Genomic DNA, 26,695 nt, shown 5'->3' on the forward strand with positions numbered 1-26,695 from the left:
CACACTTGCAGTTCCCAGCCTGGGATCTCAACCTTTGTTTGCATTGAGGTTGTCAAAATTTGATTAAACAAATAAGATAAAGAAAGTCATAAGTCACCTTCCCCACTGTAGAGGAGAAGAGTCCTGCTTCGGTGTGTTGGTGAGACTGAGTGTGCCTGCCAGTGTTTGGCTTCACTGTCATATTTGAGCAAACGAGAGAGGGGATGCACAGTTTCTCATACTGCTTCCACATTGAAATGATTATCTTAAGATAACTCAGTAAGCAGGTCTGAGTCTGTGTCGCAGTGCTGTGTGGGATGTTTCACACATATCGCTGACCCTGATTCCAATCACTTCACAAGCAAAAGAGAATATTCCTCCTCTGCATCTTACCAGCTCACTTTTGCAGGATTCTACTGACAGTGGTGTGACCGAACTAGGCTGAACATCATCCGATCAGCTCCTGCCTTTGGAAATCAATCGGCCCTGAGCATCACATGACACTGTCCCCTCTTTGTTTTTGACAAATAGTGGGCAAACAGCTTTGAAGCCAATTTGGGAACCAGTGATTTACACAACAGTTGCCCTCATTTATGGGATATTTTCCTTAGGATGTCTTTCATAATGAAAGAATAATATCTAATAGATAATTGGATATTATTCCTTCAAATTCACTCAATTCTATTTGTAATAATTTAGCTTCATCTAAAATATCAATGAAAAGCAGCCACGTCCTTTAATGACAGTCACTATATTTACACACTAGATTAACGTTACCTTCTATTTTTATCTGAGACACGCGCCACTCAGCCAGGGTCCATCAGGGTCCTGTCTTTTGGCGGGCTGTGGTCTGACGTCACTGCGTCCTCACGTCAGCGGGAGGCCCGTGCAGCTCCGGCGAGTTTAGCGTAGTTAGCAGCGGCCAGAGCCGAGCAGAGCAGAGCCGAGCCAACCCGCGGGGAGCAGTCGCTGTTTGGGGAAGAGGAGCGACTAAAACTTCACTGCCGAGATGTCTGACGATGAGCAGGAGCAGACCATAGCCGAGGACCTGGTGGTCACCAAGTACAAGATGGGTGGCGACATCGCTAACCGTAAGTTCATGCAGCGGGACGATCCGCTCTGCTCGGCCTGTCGTGCAGCCAGTGCTGGCTCCCTTACAGCAGCAGCCATGTGGCTTTACAGCGGAGCCGCATATAAGCTGCCCTAGCGAGCAGGCGTAGCTGTGTCTGGTGTGTCTGCAGCCAAGCTGACGGAAACTCGCGGTAGCTCTTGTCGCAAAGCGCCGCGTTCCCTGCAGAGGAGACAGAGTGTTTAACTAAGGTGGGATGCTAACAGAGCTGTTAGCGCAGCCTGCAGCCCGGCAGATCAGCTACTAACGTTAACCAGATTAAAGATAAGGAGGCAGGCGCCCACACGAAGCCACTCTCATCCCAACTTTAAGATTTCTTAACTTTCAGCATCTGTCTAATTGAGCTGTAGCGGTTAAACTCGCGTAATGGGGATCTGAAGCTTTCTGCATTAGACCAGCTCGAGTAATGATATTTTTGGACCATGTGTCATCAGCAGAAGATTACAGACAGACAGGATGATGTTATGGAGTTATTTAGAAGAGTGGAGCAAACAGTTCAAATACTCCCAAATGCTCTCAGTGAAGTTTAGGACAACAATCAAATCTTGATCTAATACCTCTGGTCAGAATGTCTGGAGCATTTGTGAAATGACTACATTGGTGCCATGATCATTTAAAGTCCCATGTTGTAATGAATGAATTATTCACTTGTGAAATGCCTTTCAGTGATCTTATGGTAGATATATGTTAGCCTCGTGAACCAGGCCCGCCCAATCCACATCCACATTTGGATTTAGTAGCTGGGACAACCACAATATTTTTGTTTCAACAGCTGCACTTTCTTTTAGTTTTAAACTATGAAATGATCTCATTTGCTTTAGTGGCATCAGGAGCATTCCTTGTTGCATCTCGTACCCTGATGAGTTGTTATTATCTCACCTGTCGCTAAATCACATATTGTCTTTGCCACCCAGAGGCTCTCCGGCTGGTTGTGGAAGCAGCCAAGCCCGGTGTGTCGGTGCTCAGCCTGTGTGCAAAAGGTGACGCTTTCATCATGGCCGAAACGGGAAAGGTCTTCAAAAAAGAAAAGGAAATGAAAAAAGGTGAGGCCAAGATTCTTACAAAGTGTTGAGTTTTTAAGTGAACTGCAGCGGACCCTTCAAGAAGATTTGAAACAGCTACACAAATGGTTGATTGATTTGTGGCTGATTTCCAAATGAAGACTTGGTGGTTCTCTTCTCCCTCTTCTAGGCATTGCCTTTCCTACCAGCGTCTCAGTCAATAACTGTGTTTGCCACTTCTCTCCCTTGAAGAGTGACCCCGACTACACACTTAAAGATGGGGATCTGGTCAAAATGTAGGCATCGTGCTCTACAATCAATGTTCTGTCATCTGTCCTCCGTGTGTCCTGACATTCCCAGTGTGTCGTACTGTCTTCCCGTCTTTCTGTGGAGTCATTCAGCCTTGTATTTGAGGGTCTTCTCTTTGTCGTTGAGTGTCTGCTTCATCAGTGAGGTCTTATCTGTTTGTCTGTCCAGTGTGGCGAACGACAAGTAAGTTGTTGGGTTTTGTTTTTTGAAAAAAAGGATTTTATGTGTTTTTGTGTTGATATGTTGGATTTTAGCCTTGATGACGATCTTGCTGCTAAATCCCATATATCACATTTTTTGTAATGCAGACCTGAAAAAAGACGAAGGATTGATCTTAGTTGTTGTCTTGCCACCATTGTCTGTGTCTTTTGTGACGTCTGCTGTGTGTGTAGATTGTCGGATGTTTGCTAAAGCTTCCGGTTATGTGATTTCACACTTTAGGTTTGTATTGTTCCTTCGATCTGAGCATGTCTCTTCAGTTTATTATCTGTTGTGCCCAATGCCTTGAATTCAAAATAAATCCTTCACTGAATTCCAGCTGATGTGCTGCCAAAAACAAACTCACCTTGGGATACATCTTCCTTTTATTGGCATTCGACATTTTGTTGTTGTCTTTTTGACCGTCCTTTTATTTGCAGTCTAGTTTTCATCTGGCTCATTTTTCAAAGTGGGAGAGACGGTTTGTCCATCTCAGTTGATTTGATTTGGTCCTATGTCAGCACATGTAATCCTGACAGCTGGCAAGCAGTTGAACTTAAAATGAATCTGAGGCATAATTAATGTTTTGTTATTTTTTCATAATCTTCTCTCCTTTCTTCTGTTTTCCTCCAGAGATCTCGGGGTTCATGTTGATGGCTTCATTGCCAACGTTGCTCACAGCTTTGTTGTGGGAGCCAGTAAGGTGAATGCCACTGAATTCCGCCTCAGAGACAGCTTTGTGTCTTCTCCTCTCTCGTTGGCACTGAAGCGGTCTCCTTCCTCCTTTTTGTTTCCACAGGAGAATCCCGTCACGGGACGGAAAGCCGATGTGATTAAAGCAGCTCATCTGTGTGCGGAAGCAGCGCTTCGTCTGGTCAAACCTGGCAACCAGGTACGCTCAGCCACTGCAGCATGACATGTTTGACAGGGCAGCTGAGAAGGTGAAGTGGCTCCAGTCATAAAAAGCTTCAGTTGGTGTAAAGAGTTATTGCAAATACAATGGTTTTATGATTTGTCTGTTTAGAGCATTATGTAATGTTAATACTGGCATTCACGTTGGCCACGGCGTCGTGAAAAAGAGGACATTTTATTCATGTTCATATTTTTATTCTGATAAGTCTTGCTCTTGGTGCATTTTGGTTGTGGTCAGCAATTCGAATCGCTCTTTATTTGTTTTTATCACAATAAATCAGTTAAAACTCAATTCAGGTGTAATTATATTGGTTAGTGGTTATTCAAAAAGTAAGTATGTGTGAAAAGAAGGCATGTTTTCTCTCTCAGAACACTCAAGTAACAGAGGCCTGGACCAAGATTGCACAGTCATTCAAATGCTCACCTATAGAGGGTGAGTCTGAAGCGTTGGTCCAGCCAATAAATGACCATTAAAAGTTTCACAGTAGTAGTTCACGCATTCTCTGTCCAGTTTTCCTAATCCTGCCTGTCACTGTCTTACAGGTATGCTGTCTCATCAGCTGAAGCAACACATCATAGATGGTGAGAAGACCATCATCCAGAACCCAACAGACCAGCAAAGGTGCACTTTCTTTGGTTTTTTTCTTCTATGTATTTAGCAAAAACATAAAAACACATTGTTTTACGATGTCCTGCCAAAGAGTTAAATTCAGTTTCACAACCTTCCCACATGGAGAAAACAGGCATGTAATGCTGAAAGCAGCTAAATGATACGTCTCAGTTCACACACACTGCCTATTCTGATGCATTTTCTGCAGCATAGCTTCATCAACAATGATGAGTTAAAGGTGCTGTAGGCAGGATTCGGCATCTCCGCCATCTTGCTTAGGGTTATCTAAGCAAGATGGCGATTTGACCCATCTAAGATGGCGATTTGAAACCTAGCACAGCCAATCCTGTCCTGTTTTCTCTGACATCACGCCCTTATGCAAGTTAAGCCCCTCCCACAAGAAGGTGCGACGAACGCCCCTCGACCAATCACGAGCCTCAGCGGCTCTTCTGATTGGTCAAAGATACCTGGAGCTGTCGGGATTCCTTTTCAGCTCAGAACAGAGACAGATGGAAACGCTGCGCCCTCGCGGTAGTGCAATTATGCTACACTACTAAAGGATTATCAATGGATACTCTAACATTTAATGCAAAGAAAACACAGAAAAATTAGCATTGGCTAGCAAAATCCTGCCTACAGCACCTTTAAATGCAGCACACAATGTGTCTTTGAGGGATTTAAAGCAGCGAAGAACAACCAACCACCTGTAAAATACATATTATTCAAATAAGTATCAGTTCAAAAAAAATTTTTTTCAATAATTGCAATATATTTGCTTGATTTCATTGAGTTCGTTTTGGAGATGATGGTTAGAGCAGCTTGTGTTTGTGAAGGTTTTTAAGAACTGGCATTTCAACTGCATCAGATTATTTTCTGTGAGATCATGTTTTGAATTACTGCTGACTCTGTTTTCCAGGAAGGACCATGAGAAGGCTGAATTTGAGGTTCATGAAGTCTATGCTGTGGATGTCTTGATTAGTACTGGAGAAGGAAAGGTCAGTGTCCCCATTTTGTGGCTCCTTTTCTTTAAGGTGACTATATATAAATCTATGACCTGTGTCTTTTTTTTTTTCCTAGGCTAAAGACGCAGGTCTGAGGACCACAATTTATAAGAGGGACCCCAGTAAGCAGTATGGCTTGAAGATCAAAACTTCCCGCACGTTTTTCAGTGAGGTGGAACGACGTTTTGACGCCATGCCCTTCACTCTTCGGTAGGGAAACCGCATTCTGCTCTCATAACCACCTGCTGACGTTCAGTGGATTGAGTCGCCTTCATGTGAATTTACCGCTGTCCATTTTTCCACCAGGGCTTTCGAGGACGAGGCCAAAGCCCGTCTTGGTGTAGTGGAGTGTGCTAAACACGAACTGGTGCAGCCCTTCAGTGTGCTGCATGAGAAAGAGGGTGAGTGCCGACCTGTCTGTTCAGAATGGGTGCGTTTTGCATGTAATGTAACCTCTCTGTGATTTCTTCTTCAGGGGAGTCCGTAGCCCAGTTTAAGTTCACAGTGTTGCTGATGGCTAACGGGCCGCACAGAATCACCAACGGACCCTTTGATCCAGAGCTCTACAAATCAGAGCATGAAGTTCAGGATCCAGAGCTAAAGGTGAGCTGATGCTTTATGCTCCACATGGAAACTGGCCACAGTTTGTAATTGCTTCATATTAAAACATCTCCTCTCTTCCTTAGACTTTATTACAGAGCTCTGCAAGTCGTAAAACGCAGAAGAAGAAGAAAAAGAAGGTACGTTTTTGTAATAAGAGATACTGGATACCTTTACATGAGCGATTAACTTTCTTAGTGATGTCCTCGGCACAGAAGCTGTCTTAATTGTAAAATACATGGATTTTGGCAGCATCAAAATTTGTCCTTGTTGAACAGCTTCAGCACTGTGGAGTCAGTGCCGTCTGAAAGTAGTGTGTGAGATCCTTTGAACACTGCATCTACACGTGGTGCTTCAAAAAGCTCTTGATAAAATCTGTTTTATTCCCCGTTATTCACCTCGAGCTTGAAACTGTTAAATTTGATGGCAGATTTGTTTTGGATGCCAAACCTTTGATACTCTTGAAAGTAAAACTAGCATTTAAACAAAAGATGTTTGTATACAGTATATAAGTAATGGCTACGTCTGACTACCCTAGTCCTCGGTTCACCTGGATCAACTCTTTCAAATGCATTTCCATGCAGTTTATGCATTTCCTGTCATCCCAATTCACTGCCTCGTTCTTCCATTCTTCCTCCGTTTAGGCTTCAAAGACAGCCGAGAATGCAACTGGACAGCCTGCCGAGGACACAGAAGCTGCAGAATAAAAACTGCCTTTCCACATCTGCAAAACCCCAAAGAAAAGCAAAAAAAAAAAAAAAACAACAAACAAAAAAAACTCGACAAGTCTCCCAGAATATGTAGAGCCTATCTAACAAACTGAACGTATTTTATAAGAATATTGGAATCATGGTTTTGCCCTCCACAGAAGCTTAACCTTTTACTGCGTCAGTGGAAATTAAGAAAACTACGGACAAAAGAAACATGCATCATGTTTGTGTCTTAAATGCTTTTTGTGTCTGCGACCATCAGATTCTTCCTTTGGGTAGATCAGATGTGTATGCGTGTGTTTTCGACAGGCAACAAAGTCAATTCAAACTAAATCGGATTGTGTTTACAGCATAACTTTTATACTCTGTTTTTATTGCACTCATCTCCCAAGTGACGACAATACCTGTCAGTGCATTGCTTTACAGCTGTAAACTTGCCATTCCATTTAGATCTCTCTAACCTGAAATATGCAGTAAAGGGTTAAACTCACAAAATATTTCACTTCTTAAGACATTTGTGAGTATTAAGAACATGATAAAAAAAAAAACGGTGGTTTTTGCTTTACTTTTGGGTAGTGAGGGTTTTTGAGAAATCTGTCATCATGACCTGATTTTTAAAGCAATAACCTGAGCTGAAGATGGCTTATATTAAAATCAAAGGTACTAAAAAGTCAGCTCAACTGGAGGGAACAAACTGCTACAGTTACTGCCATCCCCTTTTAATGTATTGATGCAAATCTATATATCAAATTTTAAAAAAAAGAAAACAAAGACTTTTCTAACTTGCTTTACTCCATAGCCAGTCTTGTGAAGCATGAAAATTGAAGCTATATGGGCTTTTGGAGAGAAACATTCTGCTGGGTGTCTCCAGAGGAGTGGAGCTATTAATTTTAGGTTTGAGTTTTATGTTCGAGTTTGGGGTTGCGTTGCATCAAATGTGTCACGTTGGGAGTGAAAATCCTGCTTTGTAGCTCGGTCATTGAGCAATGGAACTTTACATCTGATGAAATAAACAACATTTTCATACACTTCAGTCTTTATTTCTTCATTCCTGGTAATTGTGTTAGCACCATCTGGCCTGAAATGCATGCACTTTGGACCTGTGCACACACAGAGACCTTACAAACTTGGACACGATCCCAGGACATTTTTGCATTGCCGTGAAAGAGTTAACCACTAACCCGCTGTGGGAAAAAATCTGAACATCTGTGACTGAAGCGCATAAAAGGAAATAAACATGTAGAGCCTGTGTTGTTACACTGACTTCAGTAAACTAAATCATGTTACATCGAGTTGGACTGATATTAACAGTGGCTTATATTAGGTAGGATAAATATATTGTTAGCAAGTCAATGTATAAAAAATAGCTCGGTGCAAAAGCGGAAATCTGAACGCACCTTCAATCCGCAGTACATGTGGACGACATTTCCCAGAATGCGTGGAGGCGACGTGACGTCATCTCTTCTATAAATACAGCCCCCGCGCTTCGTCACATCCTCTTTCGTTGCTCTTCTCGCGCTGAGGTACGGACAGTCTGTTCACCACGGACACAATCCAATGTAAATCTGTCAATTTAAACGTCCATCCGCAGTAACTGATCACATATTTGTTTGTGTTTCACAGAATCCTCTCCACACGATGAGAGCCAAGGTAAGAGTAGCAGTTGTTACCGCTGGCAAACGAGTTGGTCGTGCGTCTTCCTGTTGTGGTCGATGCTAACGCCTCAGTAATGCGTCCTGCATGCTCCCTTTTTTTTTTGTCTTCACTGCTTGACCCAAGGGTTGTAATAACCATTGACAGGCCATGTATCACTCATCTGTTTAGTCAATTTAGTGTAATAATAAAGCAAGTAATTAGTATATAGTAGCTTGGATGCTAATGCTGCTAGCAGGCCCGCCTGGGTGCATGCCGCAGCGATCAAACGTGACAAACGCGTTTGATAAAATCACTGATGTACTCTCTGTTAGTGAGTGATCATTAAACTGCTTTAACCCTAGTTGATTTTCACCATAACAACCACGCAGCATGTTGCAGAATACGCACGTTACTGCGTTTCACCTGAACTGATCCTATTGTACTAATGTATGTTGCTTTTATCTTTCAGTGGAGGAAGAAGCGTATGCGCAGGTAAGCATTATTTTTTCCACACACATTTGACTTCAAACTCTTAAAATTTTCTGTAGTCCCTTGAATTGAAAGTTCTGAAATTTGTGTAAAACGACTTGACAAAGTAACATTTATTGTAAATTAGATTGCTGTTCACTATAAATCTTGAAATTACATTTGGTGTATTTCCTTCTTACGAGTACAGCATTACCCTTTAATAATTTTGAGAACATTTGATCTTTAATTTTAGGGACAGACTTTGTTACCTGAGGTTGCAGACATTTATGCTTTTTGACAATATATTACCGTTGAATGAAGTGCAATGGCATATTTACAGCAAGTTGATTTTAAACTATTGTCTTGGATGAATGGTTAAAAGACTGGTTTGTTTGAACTGTTTTGTTGTCAGCTAAATTTGTCATTTTGAAAGTTTGAGTCGTAGCTCAGGGATTGTAACAGAGATGTTGAATGTGACCTGATGAAGACTCACCTCCATAGTTTGCTGATGGCTGTCAATTTGTCTCCAGGCTGAAGCGTAAAAGGAGAAAGATGAGGCAGAGGTCAAAGTAAGCCCTCATCCTCCGCCGCTGTGGTTCCTGTCTGAGCCTCTCCTGACGATGGACACGCACTGCTGGGGTGAACCGTGTTAGTCTTTCACCTGAAGTTAAGGCCCTGACTCTTGATTTCCGATGACTGCGCTTCTCGAGGACCCAGCTGTGGATGGCCGGTCAGAAGATGGCTGAAACCTTGGACAGTGTTGCCAACGTGACCACAGCTTTGTTCATGGACCATAAAACATCTTGTTCGCCTACAATTGTCATGTGGTATATTGAACAATAAACCATGTAAAAGTTTGTACAAGTTTAAGACTCTTGATTGCATTTTTTTTAACTGGTGCCTTTTGTGCACTATGCAGACACAATTCTAAAACCTTTTTGTACCAAAATCACTATGGAATGTTCACAGAACATAATACATTAAAGTAATCAACCTTTCAATAGACACCTCACCCCCACTACAGGGCTTCAGTCTAAACATACTGACTAGGAAGGGTTTTTTTTTTTTTTTTTAGTGGATCAAGCTTGGCTTCAGTGTGAAGTGGTTGCAGCAGGCTAGTGCCAAAATTAGTTAACATACAATACTTGCAAAATGACGTCTTTGGGTGAATTTTATAAAAGGCAAAAAATTGAAGTGTGCACTGGTGATTTCTTAAACCATGGTGTGTGTACTACAAGGAATGCCAGTGTTAACCTTTAGCATCACAGCTGAAAGTATAAACTAGTCCATTTGAGGTGTCGGTCTGCAGCAGCCATCCCCTAATGATGGAGTGTCCTTGAAGATGAAATTAGGCCTGTGTTGCTCAGACAGTGCCACAATTAATGGGCTGTTACTCAGGCGGCATGTGCTTGTTGCTGTATCATTGTATGAATACAAAAAGTTTAGGTGGCTGAAATTTAAGGTCTCTGCTCCGTGGCAGGTATCATTTTGTGCTCAAGCTCGACCATCCATAAGAAACTCAAAAGTTGAACTGCCTCTGTTAATTCCACAACTTGAGTCAGTGGAAACGCATGACAACCTCACCTGTACCATGTCATACCAACTAAAGAGGCGCTGTGGAAACGAGGCTGGATCTCCCATGCATGTTCACTGCAGGCTGAGGTCATCCTAAGGCCTACTGCAGAGACTACATCCCTTATATCAGTGGTTCTCAACCTTTTTCAGTGATGTACCCCCTATAAATAAATGTTTCTTTCAAGTACCTTCTTAGCAGGACAAAGCATTTATTGGTTGAAAAGTGAGACATAAAATACAACACGATCATTTATTGAATTTTATAACAATGCAAAAATATTGCCCATTTGTAGTGATGTTTCTTTAGCTATTTAAAAAAACGTAAAAATAACTAAAAACGGAAATATATTATTCAGTTATAAAGACACACGGAATTAATCAACTTAAAGTGAAATTCAAATGATCTTACCTTCATATTTTATTGAAACACATTTAAACACATTTTATAAAGGATTTTTGAATCCTTTGTATTTTTAAAACATTTAAACAAATCTTATGTACTTTAGCATACCTTCAAGAACCCCCAGGGGTCGCCACTAGTACCCCCATTTGAGAACCTCTGCCTTATGTGGACTGGGTGTGACTTGGGGTCCCACACTGGAGGTTGTGGGGCACTGGGATATTTTCACTTCTTTGCTCTATATACACCCATGGCGGACCCCTTCTTTTCTCTCCCAGTGTTTTTTTTTTTTTTTTTTATTAAAACATCTCTTTTTATTGTGGTAATTTTTTATTCAGGTGCATCAGATTAAAAGGTTTGTATGGACCCTGGATTGTGTGTAGACTGTAATACTGTCAGGTGGCGCCAGGTGGCGCCCGGGCTCCGCGTCGGGTGACCACAGTGAAAACGCAGTAGAAGAAGAGCGGGTGTAAACAATCAAAGATATGGCTGACGAGGAGGAGAGAGGAGCGGGCCAAGACAACAACGACGACAACAACATGGGGAACCAGCTGCAGCTCGTGCCAGGTCAGAGGGAAACTGCTGCGAAGACCGCCGCGTGTTTGTCCCGCAGCACCGTTTTCTGCTTCCGCTGATATTATCGCGCTAATCTCAACAGTCTCCACAGCAGGCCACTGTGTTCACACCCTGATACTATTTTATATCACAATCAAGCTTTCACTTTCACTTTACATTTAGCTCCATTAAATAAATAAGTGCGTCGCTGATCATAGTGGTGCACCTGTGGGGTGACCAGGGCTCAAGTAAGGGCTGACGAGATTCAACGTCTTTGCAAACTTGGCAGGTAATGACGAGGATGAGGAGGAGGAAGATGACATGGAGACTGAAGACCGAGACAGCGACGACGTAGAAAACCCCAGCGCCATCACCTTTGACCCCAGTCTACCCACATCTCACGCTGTGAGTGAGGCAGCACCTCTCACGCCAGATGATGTTAACATTTTCTTTTGCACCTGTGAGCCTGCTCTCATGTTCAACTACTTCAGTTGTCACGCCCCAGAAAGCAGCATGTGAAGTTCCACACCATTTAGATAATCTCACTTACTCAGGCCTGTATGACCAACACTCCGCTAATGAAAGGTGCCTGAACTCTGACCTTTAAAAGAGTTCAGCAGGTTAAAATATTCTGCTTTGAGGGTCCCAGGTGGGGGCCCTTGTTATGAGTCTCTATGGTCAGAGCCTGGCTGAAAGAAGACCTTTACTCACATTCCATGTCAATAATCACAATAATCATTTCTATTTCTGTCAGGTTTTTTTTTAATTCTGTGAGTAAAAAAGCATGATCTCCAAAATGCAGTTATAACAGATCAGAACAATACAGAGCTGAGGCCCACAGAGTTTACCACAGATTAATTATAAACTGGGAATAACAGACTGTTACGAATTGAACGAGAAGATATATACAACAACAAAAAACGAAACATTGAAAGTGTCTGATAAGTAAAATACAGCAGGAAAAAAATTAAACTAGATAAGTTAATGACAGTCAAATTAAGTGAAGTAAACCTCAATGCTTCCCTAATCAATTGATCTATTGAATTAAAGTGTCTGTTTATCTGTTGAGTATGTTCTTACCTTGACACTGGCTTCTCTGGCTACAGTACTTGGGAGCAGACATGGAGGAGTTTCATGGCCGCACGGTCCACGATGACGACAGCTGTCAGACCATCCCAGTGCTGCCGCGCACAGCTGTGATGCTGGTGCCAGGCCAGACGCTGCCTCTGCAGCTCTTCAGGCCACAGGAAGTCAGCATGATGCGGAGCGTCATCCAGAGAGACCGCACCTTTGCTGTGCTTGCACACAGGTGTGTGATGGTAAAAATAAAAAAAAAAATTTGTATCGAGTCAAAAGCCGTACATTGCAGACGGTTCTTATGAAAACAGATTAATTTGTCAGTCTCATGTAATAGGCACCTTCAATAATTTTATGTACACCTCTGTAGCGTCATGTATCCTGATAAGTAATTTTAATTTTGTGGAAAGAGCTTGGTTACTCATGTAGTCAGTTGTGGGGAAAATTATTGGGGGTTGTCATTCAGTTTGGTTTCTCAAATACTGAAATACAAAGACAGAGTTTTTTGCTTTTAAGTTGTAGTCTCATGAGTTTCTGTGAGATTGCTTCTGTTGACACAAAAAGTTGATGTCTCATCTATATTCTTAAAAAAAAAAAATCACTTCTTGTAAGTTCAACATTCTCATAGGAATGTAACGCTGAATCTCTGCTTCGTTTAAAAGGCTTTGATTTTTTTTCGTTTGTGTTCGTTCGCAGTGACCTCGGTGAGCCGGAAGCAGAGTTTGGAACAACGGCAGAAATTTATGCCTACCGAGAGGAGCAGGAGTACGGCATTGAGACGGTCAAAGTGAAGGCCATAGGGAGGCAGAGATTTAAAGTCCATGAGATAAGAACTCAAGCAGATGGGTGAGTCAATGTTGCTTCATGAACCATTAAATCAAACATCAGAACTTGACACTTTTTGTTAAACTAAGCCTTAAAGGCGTGTTACACATATAAAACCACACACTGTCCCATCATAGAGACAAATTTCTTCTGTAATTTTCTAAATCATTATTTTGACAGTTTATACTTCTAGACTGTTTATGCCAGGCTTGAAAATCTGTCATTTAATTGTATTTTTCAACAGAATAACAAATGTGATCGTCAGTTAAAATGTAATTGAGCAGCAATCTTGTAGTTTACCGCTAGGGGGCAGAAGAACACTTCTAAAACAGAAACGCCATGGTCATCATTAAGGTTTCCATCAAAGGTAACCTGCTGGTCAGTCTTACACACTGGCTCAAGAATGAAGGTTGAGCAAATACAACTTATCAAGACACGCGTCAACAAATATTACTCTGTGTTTGCTGGCAAAAGATGAACAACAGCTCATAAATATTTCTTCCTGTCCACATTTCAAGCCAAGCACTTCTACTACTTCGAACTTAAAAAATTTGGAGATTAATTTGAAAATACAGTAATTACGAAGTATTTGCATTTGATGTGAAATAGAAACACAAATTTAAAAAAGTGCCCTCTATCCGTCTGATGTAGAGGTTAAGATGTTAAAACGGGTGATGTGGGGTTCATGAGGTTAGAGGGGAATGAACAGATTCATCCTGTTGGCCCTCAGATATCATTGGTATTGAGGTCATCCAGGAAGCCTGTTCCATGAGACGGAGAACACCTACAATGTGATATACTTTATCAGTTCATCCAAGAGGATCTAGCTCATTAAGTGTCATAAAACACTTTAGAAAGATGCAGTAAAGAACATTCATTAATTTACAAATTCACCTGAAGATTTCCACTGAGTTACTTGGACTAGGATGTTGCTGCCATTGACAATAGGAGCAATTCGCTACCTCATAATGCTTTCCCTCCACATTATAAATCTCTCCTGAGGTTTTAGTCATCCGTTATTTCATATAAATAGAAAACTGTCTTCTTAGTTGAGGGTTAAGCCAAGGAAGCTTTAATAGAGATATCCTGTGTTCTTCTGTAAATCACAGTTAGAACATCCTGTACTCCTGGAGAAGAAAACGAGGTTTATCATGAATGAAACTGAATCTTAATTAAGACATATTTCCTTTTCCACCTGTCACTGTTGTGTAATGCTCACTAATTGATTGCCTTCATCCATTTGAACTAATGAAGTTTTCTGCTACCGGAATAGCATTTAAAATGCAGCTCACTTCAAGGTTGTCTTCCATGTTTGGCATGATGCAGGCAATCTGAAAGAACTGGAGATTTCATGAATGTTTTCTCTGTAATGTTTTAAGAATTTCAAAGATCAAGTTAACATTTTGAGACTCTGTGGCACCTTCATGGAGTTTTGGCAGTTGTGTTGATTTAGAGTAGAATATATCCCAATCCGTACTGACATGATGGCGTCACGCAGTTGCTCCCCGTTTGTCAGCACCATGTCTGTTATGTGAATGTCCCATTGTGCCATATCTCAGTGGTTCATATCTTTAATCAGCCTGTTCCATGGCTCCGTTTTCCATTCGGTCAGAAAGACAACCTCTCTGGCACCAGCAACTTCACCATGTCCAACGTCACTGCAGTGATCGTTCTTTCCCATTTTATGTTCAGTTTGATCTTCAGACGCTCATCGTGTCTTCATATCTAAATACGCTCAGATCCTGACATGTGATTGGCTGCTTGGTTATTTGCATTAATGCATAATTGAAAAGGAGTTCTTTAGTTTATGTTAACACAATAACTGTATTCAATATTTTTTTTTCCAATGATGACTGTGCGGTTCCCAAAATGTTGCATTTTTTTTTTTTTTTTACTCTCTAGTTATGTAAATTCTCAACTTTTTATAATTTTCTGATACTCACAAACATATTGTCACAAACTTCACGACTTTCCACACCGTTTACTTTGTGCTGCCCTCCTTCACATGCCCCGTCCTGCCCTCAGCTGCCTCTGTCTCTCTGCCCAGGATCCGACAAGCCAAAGTGCAGATCCTCCCAGAACGAATCCTTCCAGACCCGCTGTCTGTGGTGCAGCAGTCCAGCCTCTACAGACACCCGACATCAAGGCCCCTGACTCAGACATGCAAGCAAATCCAGCGCTGGTTGAGTCATTATCAACAGGTCAGACACTCTCATTCATACCAACTAAACATATACACGAGGTTCAAGTAACGCGTTCTGGGAGTCTATACAGTTGAAAGAGGAACGAGGTCAGACCTCGTTGTTTGTCTGCTTTGTGCTCCAAATGAAAGAGAAGCTTTATGTAAAGCGGAGGCTCTTAATTCGATAATAGGAGCTTGGTCAGTGATGTTGTCAGTCACATCAAAACCAAGTGGGACTGGAAGACTTCACAACTTAGGTAGAAAGCAATTATTCCCTTTTATAGTGTGAGTTACATAACTTTTTTTTTTAAGTGATAAAAACTTGTTTTTTGTCTCCCACAGCCACATATTGGCTGTTTGTTTCACACACACAACCACAACCCTCTGTATTTATGTGCTGATGTATGATATCAACTTGTCTCTTTTGAAGGCATCTCTTTATTTAGTACAAAACATCATAATGGCATCAAACTGGTCATAAACCCATTGTATTTACAAAGTTTCAATATTCATTTGAATGCCAAAGAAATGAAGCTTTTATGAATTGACCTCAATATGATTTTTTTTTTTTTTGACCGTGAGAATTTTGTAACAGAGGCGTAAAAGATGGATCAGAATTTGTGCTCAGGTTAACTGCTGCATATCGGTGTGACTCACATTGTCTCCACTGTGTATTTATCAGTACCAGTCTGGGGATCCAAGAGAAACTGTGTGTGTCAAAGTGCTTCAGTGTAACGTGATTATTAAAGTAAATTCAGTTCGCTCTCTGTGTGCCCATTGTTCATTCCAGAGGAAGTTTCACTGTGCCAGCCTGACGCCGTGGCCGCCCTGGGTCTACACGCTCTACGACTCGGTGGGCGCCACAGCCTGGAATTTCCTCCATATATAAACACTACGTTTGAGTGAATGTAAACCTCGGTTTCTCTGCTTCCTGTGGTTCACTTCACAGGAGTCGTTAATGAACCGAGTGAAGCGGCAACTCCACGAATGGGATGAGAACCTGAAGGAGGACTCCCTCCCGACGAATGCCGTAGGTCAGCCCCTGCTCAGTTTACGGACTGCAGACGGATCGCAGACTCTTGCTCTTGTACACTGTTTGCGTTCTTCATGTTCTTTCTCCTCCGCTCTTTTCATCCCCCTCCTGCCCGCCCGCCTGGCTTCTGTCAGACTTCTCCTACAGAGTGGCGGCCTGTCTGCCCATAGACGACGCCCTGCGGCTCCAGCTGCTGAAGATTGGCAGCGCCATCCAGAGACTGCGCTGCGAGCTGGACATCATGGACCGGGTATGAAAAGGTCACACTTGGGCCCCATCTGACCAATACACTCCTCCTCCGTCACCACGGGCTCAGACGTGACGTCCCACCATGCTCTGGTGTTTAAATCTGTCCTGTACAGAACAGAATGCGTCTGTTTTACCTTCTGCTGATGGTTGGTATATCTAGATGATGGATGTATTGTAGTTGCAGTGGCTCAGTTTACAGTTTTCTATTGAAGTAAAAAGTCTTCATAAGTTTTTTTTTTTAGCAGGAGCAGATATTTATTTGTGTTAACATTGAATTACACGCTCCTCACCAGCTGTTTGTCACCTAGGAAGAGTTGATCCTGCGCCAGATGAGAGCTTGAACCCAGGTTAAAGGTTGTGGACGGTGTTAGAAGCAAGTCTTAATTCATCTTTCCCTTCTTCTTTCTTGACTAAATTCCATATTGGAAGATAAACAAAGCAAAGCAGCCTGGCCTCCGTCATGTGTCAGTTCAGTCCCAGTTCATTTTTAGTCATGGTACACCAGTCAACTGGTCCAGCAGGTCTGTGCAATGCGAAGTACCTCTACTAGTGGATGGATTGGCTCAAACGCTGATATAAACATCCCCTCGGAGTGATTACCAGTAATCCCATAATGACTCTGAATATCGGCAGCAGCTGCAGCGAAAATTAAAACACAATGTAAAAGTATTTCTTTTCCCCATGACTTCATACAAACAGAGAATCTTCCATATGTATTGGATTTATTACGTATAAACTAATGTATTTTAAGTCTTACTGTTTATAGTTTTAGCTTTTAACTCATGAAACCCAGAAGAACACTGTCCTTGTTTTCACTTTTTTTAACAACTAAAAATGATTCAAACCTTTTGCTTTCTGTTATGACTGTTAAATCTGAGCAAACGATTCAGCTCTACCTGTTGATGTTGAACATATTTTCACCAGAAAACATGATGCAGAACCTGATGTAGCAGGGCAAGCTTCTGAACTTGTTGCTTTGACTGAGCAACATGTGATTAACAGCTGTGCCAGTACAAGGGAAGGTCTGCGTGCCGACACATTTTGTTCTCATCAGTGTTGAAATAGTGAACAGATTTTATTGTACTATGGTTTTTACATGGGAAAAAATACACAGGCATAATATGCATTTACAAGATAGAAGAACGTGCAATTGGGAATTCAATAAGAAACTTAAACTTATCACCTGGGATTATCCAAATGATGGTCGGTAAGTTTTGTCTTCCACACATCAGTGTTGGGAGAGAATAACCTTCTCTGTGAGTTCCAGTCAGACTGGGTTTCCTCTGTAGCTGCAGAACGTATCTGTGAATAATCAGAAACATCAAACGTACATAAGAAAGTTCCTGCAGCACTGACACTTAACATTCCCTTTTTAATTCATTTTTTTGGGGACCAAACATGAGGACAAGCGTGTTTTGTCCCGACAATTAACAAGGCTATTTGACTTGAGGCTGTTTGAAACTTTTTTGATGTCACTGATTCAACATCGCACAAAAAAGGGTAATGAATGCATCCCATAAATTTTAAGTATTATGTCGGCGCAGATCTTTCTGTCTGACATTAGCAGTGTGTGTAGGACCACTATTGTGTGACCTGATGGTTTAGCTGGATGTGCGAAGTGCTTCTTACCTCTTAGGAGCCATTGTCTGCTCACCTCGCCTGTCTGATTCATTCAATAATCCTCGTAATGAACAGTATCGCTAATAACACTGAATAGAAAGAACGTAGTCTTCCCTGCAGTGACTCTCTGGAGTGATTATCGTCGTGTCCTCAAAGAGCCTCGGCAGTGGACAATCTGCTGGGAGAGTTTTTGACGTGGGGCTCATGTAAGGTCTCCTGTCTTGACTTATCTGATCTTACTCTGTTATTTCTCCTCCTCAGTGCACGTCGCTGTGCTGCAAGCAATGCCAGGACACGGAAATCACCACCAAAAAGGAAATCTTCAGGTGAGGATGTGTTTGTCAAAGTCTGCTTGCTGATCTTTTTTTTGATTTTTTTTTCCCACAGGGAAATTCTTGAATTCCAACAGTTATAAAAGACCAATATTATGACTTTTTGATCATTTTAGTAACCTGGTAGATAACTCGCAGGAAGCTGGAAACGTTTTACAGCTGATCATAATGTGAACAGTAATTCTTGTATTGTAAATATCTTTTAATCATGGGCTGAGCAGTGGTTAGCACTTCTGCCTCACAGGCAGAAGGTCCCGGGTTTGAGTCCAGGTTGGACCTGGAGCTTTTCTGTGCAGAGTATACGTGTTCTTCCTGTCCAAAATATGCATGTGAGGTGAATTGATGAACCTAAAGATGAGTGTGTGTGTGTGTCTGTCTCACTGTCCAGCATGTTTCCTGCCTTCACCGATAATCAGCTGGGTTCAGCTCCAGCTTCCTGTTAAATGACAGGATATTAATCTGGAGCTTTTCCATGTTCAGACTTGCACTTTAACAAATTCTTGTTTACTTGTTATTACTTCTGATGCTGTGGGCGCTGTGTGTCTGTTAATTTTGCAGAGAGACTGAAACATTTCATTTCAGTCTGCAATTTTCTAATTTTTTTTTTTTTTTACCATCTCAACAAGAAAATGAGACAAATTATCTCAGTCGCAGTTTGGATGATGCTCAGAGCAGCAGTGCTCAACCAGCAGCAAAACAGGCCCTGTTCGCATGAAAGAATTTTGATGTCGCTTTTAGATATTGTGATTGAAGTATATAATGATGGTAATCATTCGTCAACTTTAAACTCGGTTCAAGAGTTTGTCTGTGAACTGTGTGAAGTTTAGGATTACGTCATGATTATAAGTGGCGCTGCTCACCCTCTGTCACTGTTACATAATGCCATTTTCAAACTCTGCTCGTCTGTCTGTGTGAGGGTCAGTGTACTTTGTCCCTGGGTGGCAAACAAAACCCCCAAACACACACGCGGCTGTCCCCAGGCCTTCACTGGGCGCTTCAGAGAAAAGTGCATTAAGTGTGATGAGTAATTATTTTCTGTAATGTGATTTTCACAACGTCCACGTTACTCACATTTTGAAGCCCAAGTCCTGCGACTAATGAATGTGTGTGTGTCCCTAATGCATTTTCAATTAGGAGTCCAGAGGTTCACATTACATTCACAGCCGACTGCAGGAGAGACTGACGCAAAACAATGCTTTGCGCTGCGCGGTTACATAACATTTTTAGAAGCTGAAATTATAACATGACTGGGCTTATATCTTATATATTATGCTTTTTTTTGGTCATTCCTCACCTTTATCAATCTGAACATATTTGCATTTTTATGCAGTGAAATGAATTTTGAGTGCATATTGAATCCCTCCGCTCTTTATGAGTTCTGCTTTGGATTTTCACCACTTCTGGAAGGAAATCTGTGGATCGTAACCTGCAGATTGTGTCTGCTGATTGTTGCTGTTTAGGAGTCTTACTGGGCGTTTCTACAGTTTAGGGCACAGTGTGATGGGAAAGCTTTGCCATACTTCTATGACTATAACTTTTTCTGGAGGGTTTAATTAAATTATCGCATTATAACTGAGTTTATTAATTCTTTGAGCTTTTTCACTCCAGTGATGAACAAACAACAAAACGTGGTAAACATTTTCCAGTGAAGAATTAACATCAAACTATTCAAACCGGCAGCAATCTATTTGGAGTTTGCTCTGTATGCGTTTGAGTATGCGAGTGTGTAATTGCCTCTCTGGCACTGGCAAACCACTCCACAGGAAATGCCGCCTTTGTCCGCAGTCATCTGGAATAAGCCTCTCCGGCCAGAGACCCTGAGCTGGATGGAGTGGTTTAATAGACGTGTGGATGATGGCGTGTTTAATGTGTTTAAAAGAAAGGTGCAAATCGGGTCAGCAAAGCTCAGAGTTGTGTTTGTGACAGACCATTTCCCGTTCTGCGTTTTTCTCGCTACGTTGCCGGTAATTCTCCGAAATTCCAATTTCGCATTAACGTCCACGCTCTCAGCTTCCATGCCTCATTTTGTGCTCACCTGTCCGTCCAGTCTCTCTGCGACAGCCATGGACCACGGCCCCATTAACGACATGCCGCTCAACTGTAGCCACAGCGTTATATTAAGCCTTTGGTTTCAGCAGCTGAGCTGTGCTCAGTGAAAAGCATCAGAAGAATCTAATAGCGGGGTTGAGTGAGAACGTAGTTAGAATGATCAGTTTTATACATTACGCTTATATGTATTTTTTTTCTTCCTCTTTTAATTGGGATTTTACATGATGGACCAACACAACATGCTGCGTAATTGTGAAATAGAAGGAAAACAAACTTTATTTTGACCTCTTACAGTTTTGTTTTTTTCCCAGTGTTTCATTTGTTCGTTGTGATAATTGAATTTTGCCTGAAGTCAGACTGATCTGTCCCGCCTGCCTCTCTCTGCCTGCAGCTTGTCTCTGTACGGCCCCATGGCGGCGTACGTCAACCCTCACGGCTACGTCCACGAGACGCTGACTGTCTACAAAGCCAACAACCTCAGCTTGGTTGGCAGGCCCTCCACTCTGCACAGCTGGTTTCCGGGGTAACTCGTGGCTTCTAGTTCACTCCTCCAAAACAGTGTGAAAAGAAACCCTATTGAATCCATCTCGCTGCTCTCATACATGGTTCTTTAAATTGAATCTCTTTGTACGTTGCAGCCCAGGTGTTGTCATCGACGCTATATTTCCAGGGCTGTAACGCCATTGTGACACTCTGTAGCATCATATTCTCAGCGTGTTTATTATTTCCTTGTTAATGGCTTTGGGAGATGTTATGCAACAGCAGTGGCCTCCAGAGAGCAGGATGAAGAAGCGTCTCTTCCCTGTGGCCATCTGGGAGAACTGAAACTGCTCCTCTAATGAAACGGCGTCTAGTTTAACGTCTTCTCACGTCTTGCTGTGTGCAGTTAATTATTCAGTCGCCACTTTCAGCTCATCTCTCTGGGATGTTGCAACAGATGTGGTTAGATACTTATGAGTGCGTGTGGATCAATGTGTAGATAACACAAAACTTTAATGTTTGCCGACAGACAGAAACTGTCAAGCCAGCCGATTCCCAAGATCCTGATTTGTTCTGTGATACAATGAATGTTATAATGAAATGTTGACCTCACAAGACAAACAGCTTCACAAAAATCAATTGTGAAAAGAAATTTATGTAACGCCACCAAATCTGTGAGCTCTCAGATTTCAGCCTTGACTTTGGAACATTTACAGAGATCCCAGAAGAGGATATAAGACTGAAATATGACGTCTCCAATTATTCATTATTATTTTAAAGGTGATTGCAAAAGTCACTGATTGAATTCTAACGCCTGAAGCATAAAGACTGCAAGCCAAGATTACACAGATATCTTTTTTTTTTTTGTTCAAACCTGTGAGAAATTGAGCTCTCTCTGCCTTTAAGATAGTAGAATATGGTATGTGAAGGGAGAAAGAAGTGTGAAATTGCATTACCAATTACATCTTAGTGATTTCATATTTTATCATAAAGTACAACCAAAAAAAAACATTTTTTTGTGTTGGTGTTTCACAATTGCCTTTTTAATTAATTTAATTTACAGTACTAATATTATTACAGTATTGTCAATATAAAATAATCTGAGGTTGGACCACATTTTTCAGGTATAAATTAATGATAAATAATTTTCTTCTTAAGTAACAAAACAAAAAGTCATGTTAAAACAAAGATAGTACGTTGCTGTTCCAAAATGTCCCCGTCTTTTTCCCCCTCAGGTACGCCTGGACGATCGCTCAGTGTCGGACCTGCGGGTCGCACATGGGCTGGAAGTTCACGGCCACCAAGAAGGACTTGTCCCCGCCTCGTTTCTGGGGTCTGACCCGCTCGGCCATGCTCCCTCGCATCCCGCAGACCGAGGGCGAGGAGGGACGAGAGGACTCCCGCCTCTTCTGCCTGTGACACCGGACCGCCCCTTCGCCTCCATCGAGAAGCACCGTCGACCCTCCCAGGCCTGAATCTGCAGCCGCTGTCTGCCGGCGGTTACCGGCAGCGATCGAAGCATCACTCCACCTGTCACCCCCTCTGGCAGCAAATCCATCATATTAGCGGAAAGGTCATTTCAACCTTTAAATGGCACTCATAGAGCAGCGGGTGTAAAGGTTGTTCTTAGATGTTCTGGAAATGCAGTGAGATGCTGTGAAAGTGAGAAAGAGACGGACCGTGACATAATAAACAAACTGATTACATAACCTTTGGCCAGCATGCAGAGCCCAGATCTGCGTCCTGTCCAGCTGTTCGGCCGACGTCCACAGGCTCACACCAACGCACAGAGAGGACTTCTGATGTGTGAGTGGATGCAGCCGACTCACTTACATAAAATCAGTTGTAAAAATTCCTGTACGCTAAAGTTCCCCGTCACCTCTGCTCGCATTTCCAGCCTTTGTGAGTGTCGCAGATTTATTTCAGCTGCTGTGAAGTAGTACGGAAAACTAAAGAGAGGCGCACTGGTGTGTCACGACTGACGATATTCTGACTTGAATGGGATGTATTTTTATATGCAAGAAGAAAGCAAAGACCCCAACACTGAAAATCCACACCGTTTCATGTCTTGTGTGTGAAGCAGCCATGGCGATATTATGTAACGTACCGGTATAAAGCGTCTGTTTTGTGTTCGGGCTCCTCTTCCCGTCTGAAGCTCCAGGTGCCAGGACGTGTTGAGCGTGGTTGCACTACTGGAAAGTTGGAGACGTACTCGTGCCTCACGACAGACTGTTAATTAAAGGTCAAAGCTGATTAAGATGAGAACCAAAGGAGAGCGCTCACCCTCCTTCAGCTTGATTTATTGGCAGTGAGATGTTGAGGTGGTGTGCCTCTGCTCCACTCAGTGTCTTATCGTGAATGATCATAAAGGATGCGTGATGACAACACTGAGAGGGAATTCTTTGTTTTCTTTTAGGCCTCATCTGGGTTTTTAATCTTTTTAGTTGTGAAGGTTTTACTTTATAAATGTAAGTTCAGATAAAAAAAAAAAATCTGTTGTGAAAAGTCACACGCCTGCTGTCTGTAAGTTTCAAATTTTCGTTCAGTGTTGTCTTGCTGGGAATTATAAATGATGCTCTTGTTTGTGGATTGAGGACAATAAGGAGTCACGTACATCCTGGGAGCGTTTGGAGAAATGTTTTAGGATGTGATGGACTTTGGCGAAAGAAATGACTATTTTATTGATGAGAGAGGAGATTAATATTATTGTTAAAATCTGAATAAATATTAATCTTTCACCAAAAACTGGTTTGCCTGATACAAAGGGTAAGGAAAATGGCTCACTTGTGTGTGATTTGTGTCCAACGCAAGAAGTAAAAACTAGTTTTTCTGAGATTTTTTTTTTTTTTTTTTGGGGGGGGGGACGTTATTTCCATGATGTGTTAATAGACCCATATTTTTTCCCCACTTCAGTTCACGTGTCTCCCTGAAGTTGTTGTCATGACTAAATGTCCACATGTCAAAGTAAGCCATGATAACTCACTCTCTGGAATCTGCAGCAGGCCTGGAGACTGCTCAGTGCTTTTTGGTTGTTCTGGGAGATCAGACTTCAGAGGGAGGGGTCTGCACCCTTACGGGCAGTTTGGGGGGGGGGGGGGGGGGGGGGGGGGGGGGGGGGGGGGGGGGGGGGGGTCAGGTCTTTCTCTTTTAATGCTGATATTTTAGTTCACACCATTTGTCTCACCAAGAAGAGTATAAATAACTGCAAATCTCTCTCATGCACTTTTATTCTGGCTAATACTTGTCAGAGGGAGGGGTCCACTCTGTCTCCGCCCATCAGCACATCACAGGCTTTAGAGGAAATGTAGAATCTAGATCTCTGTGTTTCTCCTCTGATGAGTGAGTTCCCCCTGTCCCTGTTTGTTCAATCGCTCACTTTCATTCATCTATAAAATTTGGAAGTGGATGCCTCAGTGAAGATTTGGGTTGCCTGGTTTCAGTGAAGGCCTTTGCTTGTTTTTCCATGTCATCCAGTGCACCACAGAGTAAAATAAACACGCGGATCACAAACAGTGGCTGTTGTCTCATTTATATGTTTTTCTCAGAGTTCTTAATATTTGTGATGCTTGTGGAAAGAAGCTGTGGACCGTCCACACAGCTCACGTGCAGGAGACATCTTCAAGCTGTATTAATAAGACAGAGAGGTTCCAGTTTTTTCCAGAAGATGTGGAATCTTCACACAGATGCACATGTGCTTTCATTGTGCGCGTATTGTGCTCGTAGTGTATTAATATCTCCAGCAGATTCACGTGGCGGAAGAATCATTTGTGTTCCCCGCACGAGTGGAGTCTAATGGATTTTCTGAGGGTGGTAGAGGACGCTACTGCGATTCACTGATGCTGTGAACAGCAGACACTGCAAGACGAGCCATTATAGTAATGGAGTGCAAGAGTTTTAGAGAACGAGGTGTCTCTCGTTTCTCATCTCTTAGCTCGCTTTCAAAAACCCTCAGGCCCTTTTGTTTATTCGGCATTATGGGTGCTGCTGTTTTTTCTAAACTGGTTCCTCACTCAAAAGTGGTTCTTTGTTTTTTTTTTTGTAAATCAGATTCAAACCAACAGTTATTGAAATATTTAGTTTTGGATTTGCAATTATAGGAAAAAGATTTAAACAAATCAAGATTCAGAACAATGTTTAATGGGCCTCCTGAAGACACAGAGAAGAGGAAGCTCACCTACACAGAGAAAGCACTTTGTCGTCTGTCGGTAATGCTTTTCAACACATTTTTCAACTTTTGCTTCATGACAGAATGTGATTGTCATACAAATTATGTAGAAAGTGTTTTTTTTTAATTAAAATAGAATTCTTTCCTCCATCTCTCTCTCTCTCTCTCTCTCTCTCTCTCTCTCTCTCTCTCTCTCTCTCTCTCTCTCTCTCTCTCTCTCTGTCTCTCTCCAGTGAGAGCATTTCTTATAAGTTGTCAAAACTACTCAAACTAATTCAACTTCAGGTCAGTGTTTATGGCTTGATTTACTGGAAGTTACCAATTACAGTTAAATGCCTGGAAGTGAAATATTGGAAGACACTAATTGTAAAAACAAAAGTCAGAGTGGTTCACTAACGAAAACTCATTTTCAGATATGTGCCTTTGAGTCATTAAACCGTTTTTTTCCCCCCTGGAGATGTGTTTATAGTTTCCAGTCAATAACTAAGCTTTTTCTCCTGACTCTAAAAAACTTGTCTTTCTCATCTGCTTTCCAAAATAGTCTCATCAAAACTAGATTTTAATTTCAGTTTCAATAAATCAATGACAACAGTCATCTCCCATCATGCATTTTCCATTTTTCCAGCATCTGACAGCTTTTGCTCGTCGTCACCAAGGAGTAGAACATCAACCTCAGGCCCATCTTTTAGCACTCCGATGTAGATCATTGCTTTTCAAGCTAAGTTTTACTCGTCTTGAACAAAACACCTTAAAAGGTCTCTGATTAATGCAAACCCATAGCCCTTTCCTCCGACCGATGAATAAATGAGCGAAGCAGGCCTGGAGGGCTGGTTGTTTTGTCACGGCTGTATGCTGCCTGTTCCTGTCCGCCGTGTCTTATGCCAGCATCTGTGCACTCCACGTGAGCCTGATATGTGTGTTTAAGTGATGCAAGTTCATATTACACCTCATTATCTCAACTTATAGCCCATGTGAACGACATAAATACACCCTGAGGTAAGGCTGATGCAATTACTCAGGCTTATCGTTGTAAAGTCCATTACAGCTGAAAAGCCAAGTCTGACGCAGGAACAGGTAAATATTAAGATCTTAACACAATTTTTAATGCGTCCATCAGGAAAAAACTTGCAAAATGGATAAAACTGAAGACATTTACAGTGACATGTCCGTTTTTACATACTTACTTTCTTAATTAATGTGGAACGATATGCATGAGAAATTATGTGATTTTTGGAAACATAAAAAAAGAATCCACTTGGGGAGATCTTAATAACCTTTGGATTATGATTTTGCTCTTAATCAGATGTGAGTCAGTCTCTGATGAAGGAAATGCAGGGATCTGTTTATTCTAATTATATGTGGAGTCATGTTTGGAGTATAATTGTCTCAGATCGTTTCCACTCTGTTTTTCAGAACATTAAACAGCCAAAAGTGATGCAACCACATGAGTATGAATACATTAGAAAAATAACATGCAGACCTGGCCAAAGACATGAAAAAGGCCCCCCATCTGCACCACTGAGGATGACGACAACAGAAAGAAACAGAAAACAGCTCATGTGTAGTTTTGTGTCTCAGAATTTACATCTTAATAATTCTTA

The 26,695-nt window shown here is 41.9% G+C and overlaps 2 protein-coding genes and 1 long non-coding RNA gene across 3 annotated transcripts; all 3 read left to right on the forward strand.

Moving 5' to 3' along the window:
- The first annotated feature begins 858 nt into the window (after positions 1-858).
- pa2g4a (proliferation-associated 2G4, a) lies at positions 859-6,565 on the forward strand. The gene is made up of 13 exons (XM_030092616.1): positions 859-1,070; positions 2,023-2,151; positions 2,300-2,405; positions 3,250-3,319; positions 3,416-3,508; positions 3,898-3,961; positions 4,072-4,150; positions 5,055-5,133; positions 5,216-5,349; positions 5,446-5,540; positions 5,615-5,742; positions 5,826-5,879; positions 6,384-6,565. Exons 1-13 carry the CDS (start codon positions 989-991, stop codon positions 6,444-6,446), a joined length of 1,176 nt encoding a protein of 391 aa, XP_029948476.1. The 5' UTR covers positions 859-988; the 3' UTR covers positions 6,447-6,565.
- A 1,350-nt stretch (positions 6,566-7,915) lies between these two features.
- LOC115388653 (uncharacterized) lies at positions 7,916-9,418 on the forward strand. Its single transcript, XR_003931490.1, has 4 exons — positions 7,916-7,972; positions 8,073-8,099; positions 8,554-8,576; positions 9,083-9,418. It is a non-coding gene; the product is annotated as an uncharacterized LOC115388653 (long non-coding RNA).
- Positions 9,419-10,987: 1,569 nt separating this feature from the next.
- crbn (cereblon) lies at positions 10,988-22,370 on the forward strand. Its single transcript, XM_030092494.1, has 11 exons — positions 10,988-11,094; positions 11,372-11,487; positions 12,189-12,391; positions 12,856-13,005; positions 15,032-15,185; positions 15,957-16,019; positions 16,116-16,200; positions 16,334-16,449; positions 18,330-18,394; positions 20,841-20,972; positions 22,165-22,370. Exons 1-11 carry the CDS (start codon positions 11,013-11,015, stop codon positions 22,346-22,348), a joined length of 1,350 nt encoding a protein of 449 aa, XP_029948354.1. The 5' UTR covers positions 10,988-11,012; the 3' UTR covers positions 22,349-22,370.
- The last annotated feature ends 4,325 nt before the right edge of the window (positions 22,371-26,695 follow it).

This window comes from Salarias fasciatus, chromosome 5 (genome assembly GCF_902148845.1).
Source record: "Salarias fasciatus chromosome 5, fSalaFa1.1, whole genome shotgun sequence".
NCBI lineage: Eukaryota > Metazoa > Chordata > Actinopteri > Blenniiformes > Blenniidae > Salarias > Salarias fasciatus.